Genomic DNA, 18,943 nt, shown 5'->3' with positions numbered 1-18,943 from the left:
TGTTTCAGATCCCCTATACTTTGTTTGCAAGATTAAGTAGCACAGCAGTTAAATTTCCCAATGCTCTTGAGGGGAATGAGATTAGACTCTAAATTTAAAGGCAAGTTTTGGGGTTCTTTGCTTCAAACCCTTTGGGGTAGTGTGATGTGGAACTCAAGACTAAGATTCCTTCAAGCTAAGGTTAAGAAACATAAATATATATATATATATATATATCTATATATATATCTTACATAGAGAGAGAGAGAGACAAAAACATGCAAACTAAATGTGTCAGTGGCATGCCGTACTATAAATAAGAAAATACTTTAACCTTTCATTAGAACAGCTGTTTCCTTGCACTTGATGCAACATCTGCTTGACTGACTTAAGAATTTATTTTGGGCTTCTGCTGATATTTGGCGAATTAATTTTTTTAATGAAAATATTTATCCTGCATTTTACACATACTTTGTAATATACCCTATAAAGTTATTAGCTTATTTTGATGTGCCTTTTATATTTCATAGTAAGACTATATGAAATGTTCTTCAGCAACAAAAAACTTATCCATCTTGGGGAGGTGGGGAGAAATAAGGATCTAACAATTTTTCATTCTTTCTTTCCCCCCCTCCTGTTGCTTTGTTTTGGTTTTATGTTGCCTATTAACTGCAAAAATATGATTTTCCAGGAAGCAAAGTTGGTTTTGGTTATTTTTCAGTGATACTCATCTCCTCTCTGTATTCAGTGTATAGTGTGCTTGGTAATCTCAAAACTTAGTAAAAAGAATAAAAAGAAATGTATGTCCCTAATGTTATGCTAGCTGAAAAATAGCTTCAGTTCTATGTTAAGGCTGTGCTATAATCATATTTTAAGTGCTAAGCAGGGCTAATCTTCTGAGGCTGTTTTAGTCACCTCCTTGTAGGATGCAAATCAGAGACTTCTAGGGAGCTGATGGTTTGGTGTTATGCCTGCTGCCTAGGAAAGTGCTATGATCTTCAAAACAGGTAACCCCCACCACAGCTAAGCTACACACAGATGAAGGAAAAGAAATCCTTAGATAACCTGCACAAATTCAGAGTTTGGGGACTGCTTGGCCAGAGGGAGGGGGGGTATCTCAGGAGCCATTTAGAGTATAGGAAATGGATATGTGGAATTGGAGTGAGAGGCAGGAGGGCTGCTGGTCAAGAGGCACGTCACCTCTAGTGTCTACAGCAGGCACTGGTACCAAGAATTTGGGGTTGGTTTGTTTGTTCTTTTAAACAGGCAGCCCGTTCCATGAACAGTAACAGTTTATGATGCAGTCTTAACTTCCTAAATTTTTGGCAGTATGTTGGTGTTGTAATGAGATGCATTAACACTTAAAAAATAATTAAAGATAATGAAGTATAGAGAAAATGGAATCGAATGCAGTACATCCCACCTCCAAAAGCTAGAGCATGGCAAGCTGATGAAAAGAACTTATTTTCTACATAGACATTTTTATAGTGACATCTGAATATGTACTTAGTAACGGATGTGGTGCTGTATTGCAAACTGTTGGTTAAATAGCAGAAATTAAAATGTATTAGAGAAACTGTGTGTGTGTCTAAGGGCCTGACATAAGGGACCTAGCTGAAAGGGGGGAAGTCAGCTCAGAGAGAGCTCATTATTAGAATCATTATGAAACAATTGTTGGATCAATCTTAATGTTTCCTGATTGATTTAATGACAAAGCTAAGTGTAAAGAGGACTTGCTGCTAGAATTTGTTGATGACATGAACTTTGAAAAATGCTTGTAATTTAAAGAGAAAGAAGTGTTACACAGAATTTTGGGGGGGATTTCTTAGGCCATGGGCCCAGACATGGGGAAAATATGAAACATCTTTGTGATGCAGAATACTTCTTTATACCTAGCCTCATTTCCCTCTGAGGGATGGAGTACTAGAAGTGGAATGGAATTTGGAGCCATGTGCTTTAGGGTGATACAGCCAAGTTAAAAGCTTGGAAGCTGAATAATTGAAAGGATCAAAGTAGACAGGAGTGCAAAGTAACCAAGCAAACAGTGTGGTGTAGGTATGAAGAAGGTATATGTGCTGTTGGGACACAGTCACAGAAGGTGTTTCCAGTAGTCAGAGGAAATTACTGGTGTTATACAGACATCTGGTGAGACATCATTTAGTATGCTTCAGAAATAGTCATCTGAGGAGAAAATTGAAGAAATTGAAAGGTGCAGAGACAGGCTCCTAGGATGAATGGGAAAATAGATACCTTACTAGAGAAAGCTTGAAGAGTTTGTCTGGGGTAGTCCAGCTAAAGAAATCATATATGTAAGTGTTGTCTATACATACACAGGTGGAGACAATTAAGGGAGGGGAAATACTTAAATTAAAAGACAATATTAGCAAAACAATAAATGGACATACTCCAACTTGTTTAAGTTGTAATTCATTACAGTAGTCAGGTTTTTGGAATAAACAGGAACAGTGGAACTTGGTCTGCTTTTTCTGCTAAATGTTGGTGAGGTTTGAAAGTAATTCCCTAATCATTGTGGAACTATCAAAGAAAACAAAACTTTCATATGTATAGCCAAACATGTTCTGAATTTTATGAAGAATTGTCTTTGACTAAACAGCATTCCTGCAGCTTCTCTCCTTTAAGTTTTTTCTCTATTTCCTGGTATACAGCGATACTCTTACAGTGGCTGTGGTGCTTTCTCAGAGACAGCAACTGCTCGGCTGCTTTCCTGGTCTAATGGTAGAACTTGTATTTTCCAAAGGGTGTTAGCAGGAGGACAGTGAAGGCAACCCAGACCTTTTATGCTCACTCTTTTATACTTGCTACACTTTGAAGTAGAGACTGAATTGCTTTTAGGAGGGGTCATTTTCTTCATTGACCTTGAAGTGTTCTGGATGATAGAGATTTTAATTTTGATACCTCCATTAGGTACTTAAAGATGAATCCAAGCCAAAGCATTCAAGAGGGAATAGACAACCTCTTCAGAGAGTTTCTGAAAGTAAGTGGAGAGTAGGTAACTGAGGCTGGGATATCATGTTCAGTGGATATGATGCACTGAGATTTTTGACCTTAAAGTCTTGAAAACTGTGCATCACTGTAAATTTTTCCCTTCATATTTGATGTAGAAAACAGTTTACTGAATTCCAACAAAGAAAGCTTTGTTGCAACTTACCCTGAAGTGAGAGCCACAGTTTGAGAGTGTGACTTGAAAAGAAGTATCCAAGCACTTAGTATACCTAAAGTCTGGCTAAAAGTTGATGAAATGTGGGCTTGTAGGTCAATGCACAATAGCAGCTAGACTCCTGCTTGCTGTGGGCATTGGTAAGTGCTAGCTACCCGAACATCTTTTATGACCCTGCTAGCAGTTGCTTGAGGAGCCAAAATTTTATCTTGTTTGCATTGTAAATAATGTCACAGTCAGTTCATTATATGTGTTATTTTAATGCTATATGGGAAAGGAATAATAATCTCTAATTTGCAAATAGAAGAGAGGAAAATTATGGCCAAAGGTGCTGATCATTTCATATAGGATATTAATGAAAGAAAAATGACTATGTGATGTTATTACTGTGTTGAATGTGGACCTCAACCACTTTGCTTGTAGTGAAAGACAGTGGTGGGACAAAGTTTTGGATTCGGAAGACTGGCAGAGGGATTCAAGCTCGGTGGCCATTGGGACCAGGGAAGCATGCTGACTCCCTGGTGTTTTGCAGGAGATGCCTGGCTGAGATTAGGGCTGGAGGGAGCGTGCTAGGGCTTTTATTTGGGCCGACAGGCTATTCAGGAGCAGATTTTGATATTTTTAATGTTGTCTAAGTGAATTTTTCAGGTTTATATTTTTCCGCTTCATTCAAGAAGCTGTGTTGCCAATGTGTCCTTGCTAGAATTTTTTTCTACTCTATTGAAAACTTTTCATGATAGCACAATTGATTCAATCAGTAACTATGCGAATCTTCTGGTGTTTATAATCAAAAATGCCAGCTATTAGAATTCAATGTTCCTAGATTATGTGTAAGTGAACAAAATTTTATTGACCTCTTTGACCCTCTTTTTAACACTGTCTTAAACTGTTTTCTCAAATCATTTGGATCAGTCTTCATCCAAAATCAATTACAACTTTTTAGTAACCATAAAAAAATTAAATAATTTAAGTCTTCTCTGTAGACTTTCTTAATATTGGTTTGGTCTTTTTTTTACCAGATAAATTTGCGCCTCATCTTGGTAAGCGGGAAAACAAAAGAGTTCCTATTTTCACCGAATGACTCTGCTGCAGATATTGCAAAACACGTGTATGACAACTGGCCAATGGGTGAGTAGCCGTGTGGCTTTGGCTTTTTAACTGATGAGCAAGAAGCTTCCCTGTATTGTCAGACTAAAGGATCAATAAACTAATGTCTGTGCTCAGCATTCAAATTTAAGTATGTTTACTCTGTATCTGGACTGGTTATAAATCTATGGATTTATATACAAATACAGTTGACTTGCCTTCTTTTTCCCAGTTTCTTTGGTTGGGTAGAGTTTTAGATGTCTGCACTGTTTCCTACTTTCTAAAATTTGCTTCCCCAAACTGAAATACTTCTTTCCCCCTTTCTTTAGACACTTTTCTTGGTCAATCATGTTAGAGGATCTACTAAGTGTGAGGAAATGTTAGAGATATAAAACCTCTTATATGAGGACTAATATAAGCTAATATTATAAAATATAGCATGTCACATGAACACGTTAGTAAAATTGAGTCTAAGTACTTCTTCCTTACTGCTCTTATCTTGGAAAGGATTGGTAATACTGATATTTTTCCAGGAAAAAAAAACAAATATAAAAGCACATTTTAAGGAACATTAAAAGACTGGAGGTTGGTTGTGTGAATATATTTGCTGTTATGCAGGAATACTGGCTTCAGAAAATAGACTTGAGAACTTAAGACGTGTATTCATGTATGTGAATAGTTTCCCAAAACAAAGTGCTTCTGTTTTGCCTGACTATGATTTCATGGGAAAATAGCCAAAACACAGACATAGCATTACATACGATGAAAGAAAATGCTTCTTTTGGTACAGGACTTCATTTGGGTTACTGTTTTGATGTTAAAAAGACTACTATTTAGACAAACTAAAACATTGCCCTATCTGTTTTTGTGGTGCCTTTGTCAAAGACATATGGTGAATGATAATTCATGCCAAAAAGTTAGTGTTGCTAATCTGTATTTTAGGCCTTAAACTGGTCTTTAAGGTCAGGAAAAACAGAGTTCCAGGGGACTTGTTTGTTGTTTGATTTGCCGGGATGCAGTATTATGTATTTAGTATATATGTAATGAAGGAGGAGGGTTTAAGTCCTCTGAAGTATTGAATACAGATGTAAAACACTTTAGCACCAAGAAATATGGTTGACGTAGCATCTGTGTAGCTGCTGTTCATATTTTAATGTGTGCCTTCAGCATAGTAGTCATAACCAAACGTTCTTTGTGTACTTTTATCTGAATTAATAGAGGCAGAACTGCATTTTTTTTTTCTTGCTCAAGTTTATGCCTGAACATGTGATGTCATGTTCCCAGTCTTGTGAAGAGCTTGAAAGTTGCAGATTCTGAGTTTAGAGATGGGAAGAAACCCAGACTTTTAAGTCTCTTCTTTAAAAAAAAAGAAAAGTAGAACCAGACATGGAACCCTCAGTTCAAATACCTGCTATCCTGAGGGAGTGCTCTAAATCTTGATGAATATTTAATTGCCTTTGCAAAAAAGAATACTCTCAATTTAAAAGACAGAAAAAAATCTGCTATCTGCTTCAGAATAGCATATAGATTTGCACAAACATTAGCCCACTACCTGTTTTCAGACTGAGAGGGCTCCTCTTTGCCACAGAACTGAGAAACCTTGATGAGCACTAAAGTTTCCTTGAAATTGAGATAATATGGTTGTTTTACCACCACTTTGACTTGTCACGATCTCATGGGGAAAATAGTCACAAAATATCCTCAGTTGCATGCTGGCAGGGTTAAGGCAAACCTCTCCACACCTCTTTTGACAATACAGTTGTTAATTAAAGATCTCTTGACTTCTAATAGAAAATGCTGAATTTATTTTAATGCATATCATCTAGGTAGGTTACCTATTCTCTTCTTCCCCTCCCCCTTTCTTCTAAATAATAACTTTTTTCTTGTACAGCAATTATCTGAACTTAAAAAAAAAAAAAGGTAGATTCAGAGAGTCCTTGGCTCATTTAGTCATCAGTGGAAATTAAAATTTGAATTGATGTCAGAAAGAAATGTTTCAGACTGCCAGCCAAGAAGAAAGGATGGGTAACTTGGCAGTTTAACAGTGAGAAAATACCTGTGCCAAAATATAGTCTGTCTTCTTTTGGTTGTGATTTTACATCATTATGGCACTGTAAACTGACTGAATTTCTCCTCCTTACAACCACGGTATAGTGGAGTTCAGACTGTATGGAGTAAAAAAATAAAAACTGGTATTCTAGCAGTGTGATAATTCAGATCCTTTACATAGCCCAAAGCATAGCAGAAGGGGCATGTGCTTGAATTGCAAGACAATTGAATGAGTGGCAATACTTGAAATTCAAATAGCTTTGTTCCCCCTAATTTGATCTAATCTTTTGAACTAGGCACATGGCAGCACCTGGGAATGTTGCAGCCTCTGCCATTGGTACCAGCCTTGCCTCCTCTGTATTCTGGGGCTGATGGCTCCTGCTGCCTGCATCTCTGCCTGCTTGCTTTTTGTACCAGATGCCTCTCCATACAATCTGCAGCCATGGCTTTTGTTTTAAATGCTTCCTCTTCCTCCCTTTTCAGTTCTTCTTCTTTTGTGGTGCCAGTTGATACTGCCTATATGTTAATTGTACGTTTCCAGTGAACAGGTTGGTTTTTGTGGCTTGTTGGGATCCCTTGCTGAATATTCATTTTGGTATATAAACACTACCAAAGCAGAAATATAGAACATTTGTGAACAACTGTTGCTAGATAGCTGGTCAGCTAAGAAACAGAAGACACTGTATTCCCAGAGAGCCCATTTAAATTCAACATTTCAAGGTTTTATGATACTTGTTCTGAAAGTAAAGTGCATATTTATTTGTTCTTCACATTATGACAGGGAATGGTAGAGGATCATTTAAGATTATAATTTATTCATGATAACTTAAGCATTATAGGAAAATGCATGCTCTGTTTTCCAGAACCACTCTTTGCCACATAAAAATATCCATAGATTGGCCTTTGAGATGTTCCTTAAAATGTACTGGTGGGTGTCTGCTCTGACAGAGCTTCTGTTCCAGCAAAGTGGCTGTTTGGGGCTGCTCAGGTCACTGCCCCCTCTGGACATGTATCTGGTTGGATCTGGCCATCATTGAATGGTGCTGAGCTGCCTCCAGAGCTTTTTTTCAGTGCTGTGATTTAAGAGTCCTCTTTCAAATGACCCATCACATGTGCTTTCGCTCTGTGTGTGGCTGCTTCCCATTGCTGGAGAACGCCTCCAGTTAGTCAATTAGCTGATGAGGAGGAGTATGGCTTGAGAAACTTCTGAATGGGAAGAAATTAAGGCACTTTTTGCCTGGATATTAAGAATCACGAAGCAATTTGCATATATGAAATATTTTGTTTAGGACTTGTATATGTGCTAAATATGTCCTGCAGTCTGTGAAGTCAGTAATGTTATGTGTTTTAGTGCCCTGTGTCAAATAATAAATTTAAGAATAGACTTCAGGTGTGCTGCCCTTGAATCATCTTCCTGTATCTTCAACCTATATACTCTTTTTAGTGTTTCATGCAAAAGAACCCTGTTCTTAGTTTTCTTCCCGGTAAAGGTGAAAGAAATAACAAAAGATGTTTTTATTACAGTGTAACTGTGTAAATTCTCTCTCTCTTCAGATTGGGAAGAAGAACAAGTCAGCAGTCCAAATATCTTGCGGCTTATTTATCAAGGGAGGTTTCTTCATGGCAATGTGACATTAGGAGGTATGAAAATACTTTTCATTATACATGTTACAGTCAGGCAAAGGGGATATTTATTTACAGGGCAGTGAATACTACTTTACTGTTCAAGATCACAATATGGCTTGCTTTATACTATTTTCCTCTGTGTAGAGTGACATTGTACCTTATTGTGTATTTTTCCATGTTGTTACCACTAGTTAAACTTTGGGAGGTACCACCTGCTAAGTCAAGTCTTCTCTTGCACAAACAAACTGTAATGCTGCTTTTATTTGTTGTCTTTCTAAATGCAATATTTTGTTCTACCTCTCTTACACTGCGCTTACCTGGCAAGGTACTTAATAAGTTTCTGAAGTATTTTAAAGTGTTTGATAAACTTTATAATAATTGGTCAGACAGTACTTTAAATCTGACTGCAACGCAGGAAGACATCCTATGAATGAGAATGAGGGGAAGTGTTCTTGCTGTCCGGTGCTCTCCCAGGGACACAATTGCATAGTTATGCGAAAACAACAGTAAATGGCTTCAGTTCTTGTGCTGAGGAAATGCTGTTCAACTCTGCCCCCTCGTGGCAAGTGTTCCCTCACAATTACGTATTTTGGTGGAAATCTTTGCTAGAGGTGTGACACACATTTTTAACAGTAATCTTTCCTTTTGTAGGTAACATTTGCCAGTGTGAATATCAACTGTATCGATGACTAAACAAAATGAGACTCTCTTTTCTGTGCCAATTTAAAAATAAATTAATTACTGCTTCGTCTATATGATTGTTCATGATTTGGTACTTGAATGCAGTACAGAAAAAAGAATATAATACAAAATCACCAGTGAAATGTTTTTGAAGTTAAGATGAACCTGAAAATAATATTTCTGGACTGCTTATGGTGATTTTTCATGAAGAAGTGACGGGGATGATATAGCCATTGATTCACTTTCTACCATTTCCAGTGTTGGCTAGGGATGTACTTTTAGAATAGATTTATTCTCCACATATATAAATTTTTAATGCTGCTATATATACAAACGAGATCATTGTCAGCTCAGCTGGAAGAACCTGAAATTTTTATTCACTCTTTAATTTGTATTTTTACCAGGTGACAATGAGTGCAGCTAGTAGCAGTTGGAGTAGAGTTGAAAAACAAATGTTAAGTCTTGGATCATCTCTGCAATTAAAGATGCTAGTCTTACCCTACATTTCCAGGCAAGGATAGCTAAATGGGATTTTCTTTGCCATTCATCTCTGGGTGTTGCTTTTTACCACCAATATTTGTTCCTTTAGTGACATCTGTCTAAATCTGAAACAACTTTGAATATTTGTTTAATATGTTTAACGTATTATTTAATGAGTTAAACTGAAAAATAATAGCTTCATGCTGATGACTCTTCAGGTCTATGAATTTTGAACATTTACTTTGGCTCAGGGCATTTCGGTTCGTTCTTAATCATTCATGCATTGCAATTTAATCATCATGTTTTTATCCCAAAGATCTTACATGTATATTAGTGTTTTTCAAAAATCCTTTTGTTGCTGTATTGTTTTAAGAAAAAGGATCCCTAAACCATTGGCTTAACTTCAGTACTAATGAAGTTATCTGGAGTAAGATTATACAGCTAAAAGGAGAACAGGAACTCATAAAACAGCCTAAAAAGACTTACTTCAGTTTGTGGTGTTCATCAGAGGTAACCCTAAGTGAACTAGTTACCTTTAAAAGGGGGATGGAGGAGGGAGGAAGTTTCTTGCTAAACACAATATTTAATTTCTCATGCTGTTACAATACTGTTTCATTAAGCTTTTCTAGCTGCAGTTCTCTATAACTGAGTTATAGCACTTAGTGTTATATTTGCTTTCGGTGATAAGGAAATATTGACTGGAATTTGGACCTTCTGAAAGTCACTTTATCATCCAGTGAAACAAAAGTTTCCAAGGAAACAGTTTGATGTTTTCTTTTTTAATGGGAGTCCGCTTTTGTTCACATTTAAAAATTACATTTTAATGTTCTAATTGTAACCTCATATCTGTGTAGTGGCTTCTGAATTTGAGACTCCTATAAACTAAGAGGCCTCAAACCGTGAGAAATTGATAGGAAAAAATGCTTTTGAGTGCAAAATTTTATTTTAAAGAAATCATCCCTTTTGTTACCTTCTTTGAATGGACTGTCACTACAAGAACAGTAGAGCTAATGGCACTGGAAGCGATAAAGAAAAATGGACCCCTCTGTAAAGCTTGCTGTGCTGCTCTTGCCTGTAGTGCTTGAGCCACACTGTTTGGTAGTGTCCTGCCTGTGCTAAGGGTTGGGGAGTTGGCTAGCAAGGCATAGTCTGTTGTTCAGCTTCCAACAGGAAATTTCATCCTTTAGCTAAATATTTGTTCTGCAGTTTGTATTTCAAATAATATTAATTAGGGAAGTAATACATAATCAAGAGTTCTCTATTTCTTGGTAGATAATGGTAATCGACAGCATTCTGTTTGCTTATTTATAGGGAAGGGTGGAAGGGAAGTCAACCCACCACGTACCATCCATATTGCAAAAGGCAGGGAGAAGTTAATTCTGACAATAGAAAATATGGAAAAACAGTAGAATTGAACAGATGGGAAAGGAATTAAATATGATTTTAGTTTAAGTGAGAGAAAGGAGTGAGAGAAAAAAGAAAAGAGCAAGAAAGGATTATTGAGCATAGGTTAGGGTGCTCAGATGCTGTCATGGTGCTCCAAGAAAGAAGCTAGAAATTGCTAGCAAGAACTATGCAAACTAGTAGCTAAAATGAGTTAATTGAAATATTAGCATATTCTACTTGATTACTGCAAACAGTTAATCTCCATGACTCACTAATGAAGTCTCCCGAAGTGTCTTGATATAATGGAAGATGTCCCTAATGTGATTAGTTTGTAATATTTTGCTCTTTCTGTAATAGCTTTTCAAGAGTTTATGTTATGAAGACAATAGTTTTGTTTGCCAAGAGCATATTAACAGTCTGTTAAAGTTTTTGGTTGTACCAAGTACCCAAAATATGTCATTGTCAGACTTTAAGCTATCAATAGCTTCTAGTTTCAGGCACAAGCAATGCTTCAAGTAAACTAAGCAACTTTCAGATTTGCCTTTCCATGGAGATGGCTTTTCCCGAAGTACAGCTGCTTCAAAGAAGCAGTGGAGTTCTCTATCCCTTTGTATTAACCTGTGTTTTAACCTGTGTTTCAATCATAACTTGCAATTTTTCATACAAATACGTAGGCAATAAACATGATTTAATAGCAGTGTTTTAGTGAGGCTTGTATTGAATACATCTAATTACCAAATACTAGGTTTATTTTTTCATTAGTGAATCTTTAATCTATGCTATAGTAATTAAAATAAAGAGACATTTTTCTTCAAGTTTGTTTGCCACTCATTATTCATTTATTCACTTAAAATGCCATGATGCACCGTATGGGAAAATAAAAGATGTAACTAGAGTTTGATAGGGCAAATTCTACTCAAGTCAGAATGATTTGTGTATTTAGGATTAAGTTCTTGTTAAATTTATCACTAACTTTCTTCCTCTATAAGCCACGAAGGACAAAACTTACAGCATCTTTACCTTAATAGTTTTTAGAAAAACAATCAAGGAAAATACTTTAAGTATACACTGTGTTCGTATACTTAAATCAGAATGTGAAAATTATCATTTCAGTTTCAGAGACAAGCTTTGTGGAAAGCACTATTTTTTTTTTTATTTTGTGTTGCTAATCTCACAAAGGCAGCACTGTGAGTATTACTGTATCTGATTTAAGGTGTTTTAAATTTGATGTTTTTCCCATGCAGCTGATGTTACAGGTTAATATTGAAAGGCAAGATGTAAACATTTTCTATTTTGAAAAATCTGTGTCATGGATCAAAGTACGTTTTGGGAAAATCTTTTTTACAGTAGTAGCTCAATGTTCTGATATCTCAGGAATAACAATTTAGTGGCTGAATTAGCCACTTTTTTGCATCTTTATCACTAAAGAATGCTTAACACCTAAGTCTTGGTATGAATGCCCACTTCTACTTTTACTCAAAAGAAGAATGCTAAGTTTCCTAACAGGAATATCATATCTCTAAGAATGCAGTGTTTTAAGTGACTATTATAATGCCCCAAGGCCCTGACTTATAGAACTTCAACCAGTAAACAGTTCAAACCTGACAGTATGAACTTTTGAAGAGATGCTAATCCAGTTATAGTTAGTTTCAGTTGGGTATTTTGAAGAAAAAAAAGGCTGCTGTAATGTGTTAATAATTCTCACTTTTTCCTTTTGCAGCATTAAAACTTCCATTTGGCAAAACAACAGTGATGCATTTGGTGGCTAGAGAGACATTGCCAGAGCCAAACTCTCAAGGTAGGCTGTGCACTAGAGGTATTTCTTACTCGAGTAAGTGGCAAAGTGGTCAGATCTCTTACAGGCTTTTTGAGTGTTTTATAAGAGAGAAAAGTCAAGTCCTTGTGCTTTTTTGTGAAGGAAGTAATGGAATGCTTTTGTATTTCTTTATAGAAAACTAAGAAATTAACTTTCTGGTTTTGTATTTTTGTAGACTGCAGAAATTCACTGGTGAAAAACCAGTCCTGAATTATTTTTCAGTTATATAGTATGCATGTGTGTAATAATAAATAATTTTTTAACTGAAAATAATGTAGAAGAGACTTGTATTAAGCATACTCTCACACAGAATTGCTTTAGAAATGGCATGTAAGCAAAGCTTTCTTCTTGCTTTGCAGGTCAAAGGAACCGTGAAAAAACTGGAGAAAGCAATTGCTGTGTAATCCTGTAAACCCTGTTAGCTTTACCTGCTAAGTGTGATGTAATATAGTCTTTGTCTTTCATGCTGCTGGAATAGAAGAGGCCCTACCTTGCTTCAAACACCTGTAGGAAGAGCCTGTCTGTAAATCCATGGAACTGAAATATTACACGAACACTGTCTCATTAGTCTTTTTTTTAAAAAAAAGATGAAAGATCTATGAACACTTTCATTGTTTATTTTTTTTCAATTCCTCCCTTTTGTTTGTTGAATAATCTTACAGTACATCACTTTTTGAAAGAATTCAATCTCCAGGAAGGTTTGTGTTCTTTTCCATAGCAGGAATCATTTTGCTACCACAAAAATCTCCATTAGCTGGATCTAACCAGTCAAGCTTTCTAGATGCAATTTGCACTAAATATGGTTGACAGTAAATTCTCATCAACAATCTCTAACAATATTTGAGACATTTAGTAATAACCTGCAATGTGTAATGCAACACCAGAAAATAGTATATTAATAATTAAAACAAATCTCACTTATGGCCAAATCAAAGGAAAAACTGTTAAGTCAATTCTACGTAAGTCAACCTTGGTGGCCAAACTGGCACAGAATACTAACTAAACCAAGTCTAACTATATATATTTTCACTGCAACAAACAAAAAAACTATGTGCCTGTAATTTAAAAGCACTCTGTAGAGGGCTGATGAAACTGATTCTTTCGTTACTGCGTGCGCTCGGATCTCGTGTGTTAGTTGAGTGCTTATTGAGACAGCACAAACAAGTGCAGAGAGTGCGTTTCCTAGCCTTAATATGGGAGGGGTAGTTTCCTGTAGTTCATAGGCTTTTATTATTGTGCATAAATGTTAGAAAACATAATTTACTAATCAATTTTATGTATTTGAATATTGGCAATGGGTGTTTTTCAGTCATTTTTCTCATCTGTACCTTAGACTCCAGTGTCATGCTTACTCATTAGAGACTTCAAAAGAATTATTAAAGTTTAAAAAGCAAAAAGAAAAACTTCTACCATAATACTAGTTTTGTTTCTTTACGTAATCTGCATTTGGTATTAGTGCTTGCACCGGTATTAAAATCAGAAGCTGATTTTTGAAGGCGTACATAATTCAAAAGGATGCCATTCTTTTATTTCATATCAATACTTTAAATGTTGATATGCTAAAGAAATTTGCACAGCACTAAAGCATGAGCTAGTTTCATCTAAACCTGTAAAAAATAAAAATTAAAAAAAATATAAAAGATTTTATATTTTTTCACTGGGGAGGAACTCTTCCTGGGTGAAATTACAAATATATGTAGAATATATTTAATAAAAAACTTATAAAATACATAACTATAGAAGTTAAATATAGATTGGCGTGTAGTATAATAGAACAATATTCCATATAAATAGCTTTAGCCTTTAAAAAAATGAGTCACAGGTTGACATTGTGTTCTGTACTTACGTGTCCACAACTCTTACAGATGTTCTGTGTAATCGTTTTTTCGAATGATTGGCATCATTCAAATGTAAACAGGTTATTTTATTCATTGTTACTGCTTTGATGAAATGCTTTATATGCAGTAGATTTACAAAAATATTGTTCATACTGATCAGAATTAAATTTGTATAGAGCAGAGTTTTAAAACAAATTGTAAATAGCACTAAACATTTTCTTTCTGCAACCTGTACTGATAGACTCTTCTGTAAACTAAATAAAAGAATATTGTAGTGCATTTTGGTGGTGTTTCTAGAGTTGTAATTGGGTCTGTAACTGCTTTTAATAATACCTCCTTATCTGCAAATTAGGTAAGGGCTCCATTTTATTTATTTTAAAAAAGGGGAGGCACAAAACCTGCTGAAAACTGCTCATGGGATTTATCACTTCAGGTTTGTTTTTCTTTCACCTCACAAGTGACCTAGAAACTTTCTTCTGTCGGGGAGCAACGCGAGCATGGGCAGTTGCCCATGGTGTCTCTCACAGCAGCCATGTGCTCGTACTGTGAGTTTTTGTAATCTTCATTTACTGATGCAAAGAGCAAACACACACACACACCTCTCGGGGTGTTGGGAACTGAGACGACAGTGTTACGTTCTCAGATGAGGGCATTTCCTTGTACTCTGCCATGTAGTTGCTAAGAAACTATAGGGACGCAAACCTTCTTATTTCAGAAGAAAAAGGTATGATAGACTTCCCTTTTTCAAAAAGCTGACCACCTAAGTAACACAGAGTCAGATGAGAAATGACAGTACTAGAAAAACAAATGGGCTGAGATGGGACATGCTTTGTTAGTTACACAGGTCTTTCAAATGCATTGATTTTGAAAAACAAATGTATGAGATGTAATCCTGATTTGAAAAAGTACCCAGGTACTTAATACAAAATAAATATATGAAAATCCAGTGGCTTCTAGTTAAAGTATTTGGTGAGGTTCTGTAGCAAACTGGAGTTCCCTTTTGGTGAGATGAATAGGATGCATGTATGCACATGTCCAAGCAAATCTTTAAGTGCTGCCTGGCACTTAAAACATGAGCTTGCCAGAATAACTCCTCCAGAAAGAGGATAGAACTGCTTGCCTGAATTTTCCCACAAATTGTCAGAATTTTGCCCATGGAAGAGCATTTCTGTTGTGGTGTGGGGCAGGTGGAAAACTGGGGGGAGATTGCTAAAAGATTTGTGCTTTTTTCCTTGTGTGCTTTGTATTGTGGATTGTTTATTTGCCAAAACAAAAGCAGTAGCTCTTAATCCTACATTTCTTAGCCTTGCTAGAGCTCATGCATATGCTTCTCTTCTATTTTGGTTGGAGTCAGGTGGATACTTGCAGCCCAAAATGATTAAAGCTTAGTCTTTGCAGTGTCAATCAGGCTGTTGGGTGCTCTGATAATACACTGAAGAGTCTGACATTTGATTTTTCACTGTTAGATAGAAATGATCTTTTCCCTTTGGATGAGTTAATAGATGTCATGGAGAAAGGGAAGGAGAGGATGAATTGGAGTCCTTCTTATTCTGAAATATCAAGAAGGGACTATATCTGTTTCCCATATCATTGTGTGTGTGTTATCAGTCATAAACTAATAATCACACATATTGTGGCCAATACCCAAAGTGCTGTGCAGCCCTTCAGAAGGACCTTGACAGGTTGGAGAGATGGGCAGAGAAGAACTGCCTGTAATTCAACAAAGGCAAATGCAAGGTCCTGCACCTAGGGAGGAACAACCCCCTGCACCAGTATGGGCTGGGAGCTGACCTGCTGGAAAGCAGCTCTGTGGAGAAGGACCTGGGGGTCCTGGTGGACAACAAGTGGTTTCTTGTGGCCAAGAAGGCCAATGGTATGCTGAGATGCCTTAGGATGGAAGAGCATTGCCAGCTTGTCGAGGGAGGTGATTCTGCCCCTCTACTCAGCCCTAGTGAGGCCACATCTGGATTGCTGTCAGTTTTTGTAAGATTAAGTCCAGTTCTGGGCTCCTCAGCACAAGAGAAACATGGCACTCCTGGAGCGGGTCCAGTGGAGGGTGACAAAGATGATTAAGATGCTGGAACATTTCTCTTACGAGGAAAGGCTGAGGTATGTGGGCCTGTTCAGCCTTGAGAAGAGACAACTTAGAGGGGACCTCATCAATGTCTATAAGTATCTGAAGGAAGGGTGTCAAAAGGAAGGAGCCAGACTCACCTCAGTGGTGCCAAGCAATAGGACAAGAGGCAATGGGCAGAAACTGATGCACAGGAAGTTCCACCTGAGTACGAGGAAGAACTTCTTTACTGTGCAGGTGACTGTGCACTGGAGCAGGTTGCCCAGAGAGGTTGTGGAGTCTTCCTCACTGGAGATACTCAAGAATCATTGGATGAAATACTGTGCAATATGCTCTAGGATGATCCTTCTTGAGCAGGGAGGTTGGACCAGATAAACCACTGTGGTTCCTTCCAGCCTTACGCATTCTGTGATTCCATATTATCTGGTAGCAATGAAAGTACTCTGCAACTTCTGTTTTTTTTAAATGATAGCAGAAATATGACTGTTGAAACAGTCTTGGAGATCAGCTCAGCTGCTGGAGAAATAAAATGTGTGGCCACTGTAATGTTAAAGGCTTTGCTAAGGAGCTGCATCAATATTAATCCAGTGCTGATCTCTTGCAGTTTCTGATTACCTTTCATTAGTACACTGCATTTGCAACAGGAGGAACGGTGATTTAATTTAGAAGAGAAACATACAGCACTCTGAAAAAACTTCCTTCCTGTCTCACAGGTAAGAAGGCAGGCAGGTGTTCCAGGGCTAGCCAGAAATCAGGAGTGTCTGCCATTGCTCTCCGGGGAAGTAAAGCTTGTGTATTTTATGGTTCTGTGTGTGCTCCCATAAGATTTGTTACACAAATCTTGCTTCAGGAAGCAAATAGGGGGATGGATATACTTCATCTAAAACTCTCATGCTAACTTTATGCTAATTAAGTGGGTCAGCTTAAGGAGATTTGGAGTTATATGTCCTATGTAAATCGGCATTTAGATGATTAATAACAGTTGCACTATTGAAAATGAGGAGAATTCTGTGCTTAAATCAGCAAAAATGCCAAGATTTGTTAAGACTCTTAAAGGAGGTTTCCTACTCCTTTTATTTCTTCTGAAGTTCTTAGGTTCTTCCTAGATATTCTGTCTTGGCCATAGCTTCTCAGTTTCAAGCTTATTTGCACAAAGAAAGGTTTGTTGTTATTCAAGAGGCTGACAATAAAATATGGTTCATAATAATAAGCTGTTAACAATCCTAATAAAGTAGAGGCATGTTTGTCCTGTGCCTCATGTACATACCTGTGAAGAGGTTTAAAAGGTAATAGCTAATTTGCTTACCAATTTATTACACTAGACTGTATAATTAAAAAACTCTTATTATGCTCTGGATTTTTTCAGTAGTTATGATTGACTTCTGCTGTTGGTTTTTTTTAAATTGATAAGGGTTTGGTTTTGGTTTTTTTAATTAATCTGGAAAAGGAATGATCAGTGAGACAGAAAATAGTGAAGATTATTAAAGTCAAGCTCACAAAAAATGAAAATGTAATGATACCTTATCAAGCTCATGGAGTGGATCACAATGACAAATGAAGTTGCAGTTTGGAATGAGAAGGATGGCATAGGTAGAGAAAGCAAAGTACTCATACAACTTTTGAATTTTAAAATTACCTGCATCAGTCCGAGTTCTGGGCATCATGGACAGATACTTTGTATTGCAAGTTTCTTCAGATTTTGAAAATGCTAACAAAAATAGTGAGACGGCAGAAATATTATAGAGAGATTGAAGAGAATGAAAGGTTAGAATAGCTACAGTTATAATTAACACAGAAGAAAGGGATGGAGAACTTCTATTTTTGTCTTGTGGCTTTATTTTTACATTTGTCTTTAAAGCAGAGGTGATAAATTCAGGTTCCATAGAAACATTTTTTTATTCAATGAATGGCACTTACTACCACCAAATATAATTGGAGGAGAACAGCTGAGCAGGAAAATAGATCATCATATCAATGAAAATTTGATAGAATTTCCAGAACTACCAAAATTAGTGATGCCAAACTCTTTCCAACAAGTTAATATTTTTGTCCTTCAGACATTACATTACTGATCAATGAAGAGCCCAGCTCTTAGGGAAAAAATACTTCAGGAGTGTTACCACCTCCATTCTGTACAAGCAAGCAAGTGCGTAATGTGAGGCCCAGCCTTTGCAGGGTTGGTGTATCGTGTGGCCCGGCAGGAGTTTATCTCTGCAAGTCTGCTGCCTAAGAAGGAATTTTGATCAGAGTCAAGGTGATGTTTGTGCTTTCCTGGAGCAGGCTTGAGGGAATAATTTACTATGTTTTAGCTGGTGGAGAATGTGAACTGCAGTTCCTTAGGGCAGAAGCTGATGACTTGAGCGGTGCCAGATGCAAGCACCTTGCTTTTAACTATTCCAAGGATGCTGAATTTATAGGTAGTAAATGTTTTGACTCTTCTAACAGAAAATACTCTTCAACTACTGTTTTGTTTGGATAGAGGCAAGGTAGTGGGATGAAACAACTATTTTCTTTTTGTACTTCATCTATTCTTGGAACTAAAGATCAGGAAGATACAATGGGAGAAGTTTTAGGTGCCTACCATAGGATCAACTATTAATGGCTGGTCAAAACTGACTGACCAGCAGCTGTCCATGCCAGAAAGTGCAGCCATGGGAAAGAAGTGACCACTGCCCACAGTCAGCAGCTAATTGCCAGGGTGAAGTAGCTCAGGTTGTGAATGGGGGCCTGGAGGGGTTGACAAGCTGTCA

General features: G+C 36.9%; 1 protein-coding gene across 1 annotated transcript in view; it reads left to right on the top strand.

The window, feature by feature from the left end:
* UBL3 (ubiquitin like 3) overlaps positions 1 to 14,398 on the top strand; it is a 56,132-nt gene extending 41,734 nt beyond the window's left edge. The window contains exons 2-5 of the mRNA XM_017818615.1: positions 4,177 to 4,285; positions 7,847 to 7,933; positions 12,186 to 12,263; positions 12,641 to 14,398. Of these exons, the coding sequence (XP_017674104.1) occupies positions 4,177 to 4,285; positions 7,847 to 7,933; positions 12,186 to 12,263; positions 12,641 to 12,693 (327 nt within the window). The 3' untranslated portion in view covers positions 12,694 to 14,398. The remainder of the gene's footprint in view (positions 1 to 4,176; positions 4,286 to 7,846; positions 7,934 to 12,185; positions 12,264 to 12,640) is intronic.
* Positions 14,399 to 18,943: the final 4,545 nt, after the last annotated feature.

Source organism: Lepidothrix coronata, unplaced genomic scaffold (genome assembly GCF_001604755.1).
Source record: "Lepidothrix coronata isolate B3197 unplaced genomic scaffold, Lepidothrix_coronata-1.0 Scaffold69, whole genome shotgun sequence".
Classification (NCBI taxonomy): domain Eukaryota; kingdom Metazoa; phylum Chordata; class Aves; order Passeriformes; family Pipridae; genus Lepidothrix; species Lepidothrix coronata.
This window is presented reverse-complemented; position numbering and strand designations above follow the sequence as displayed.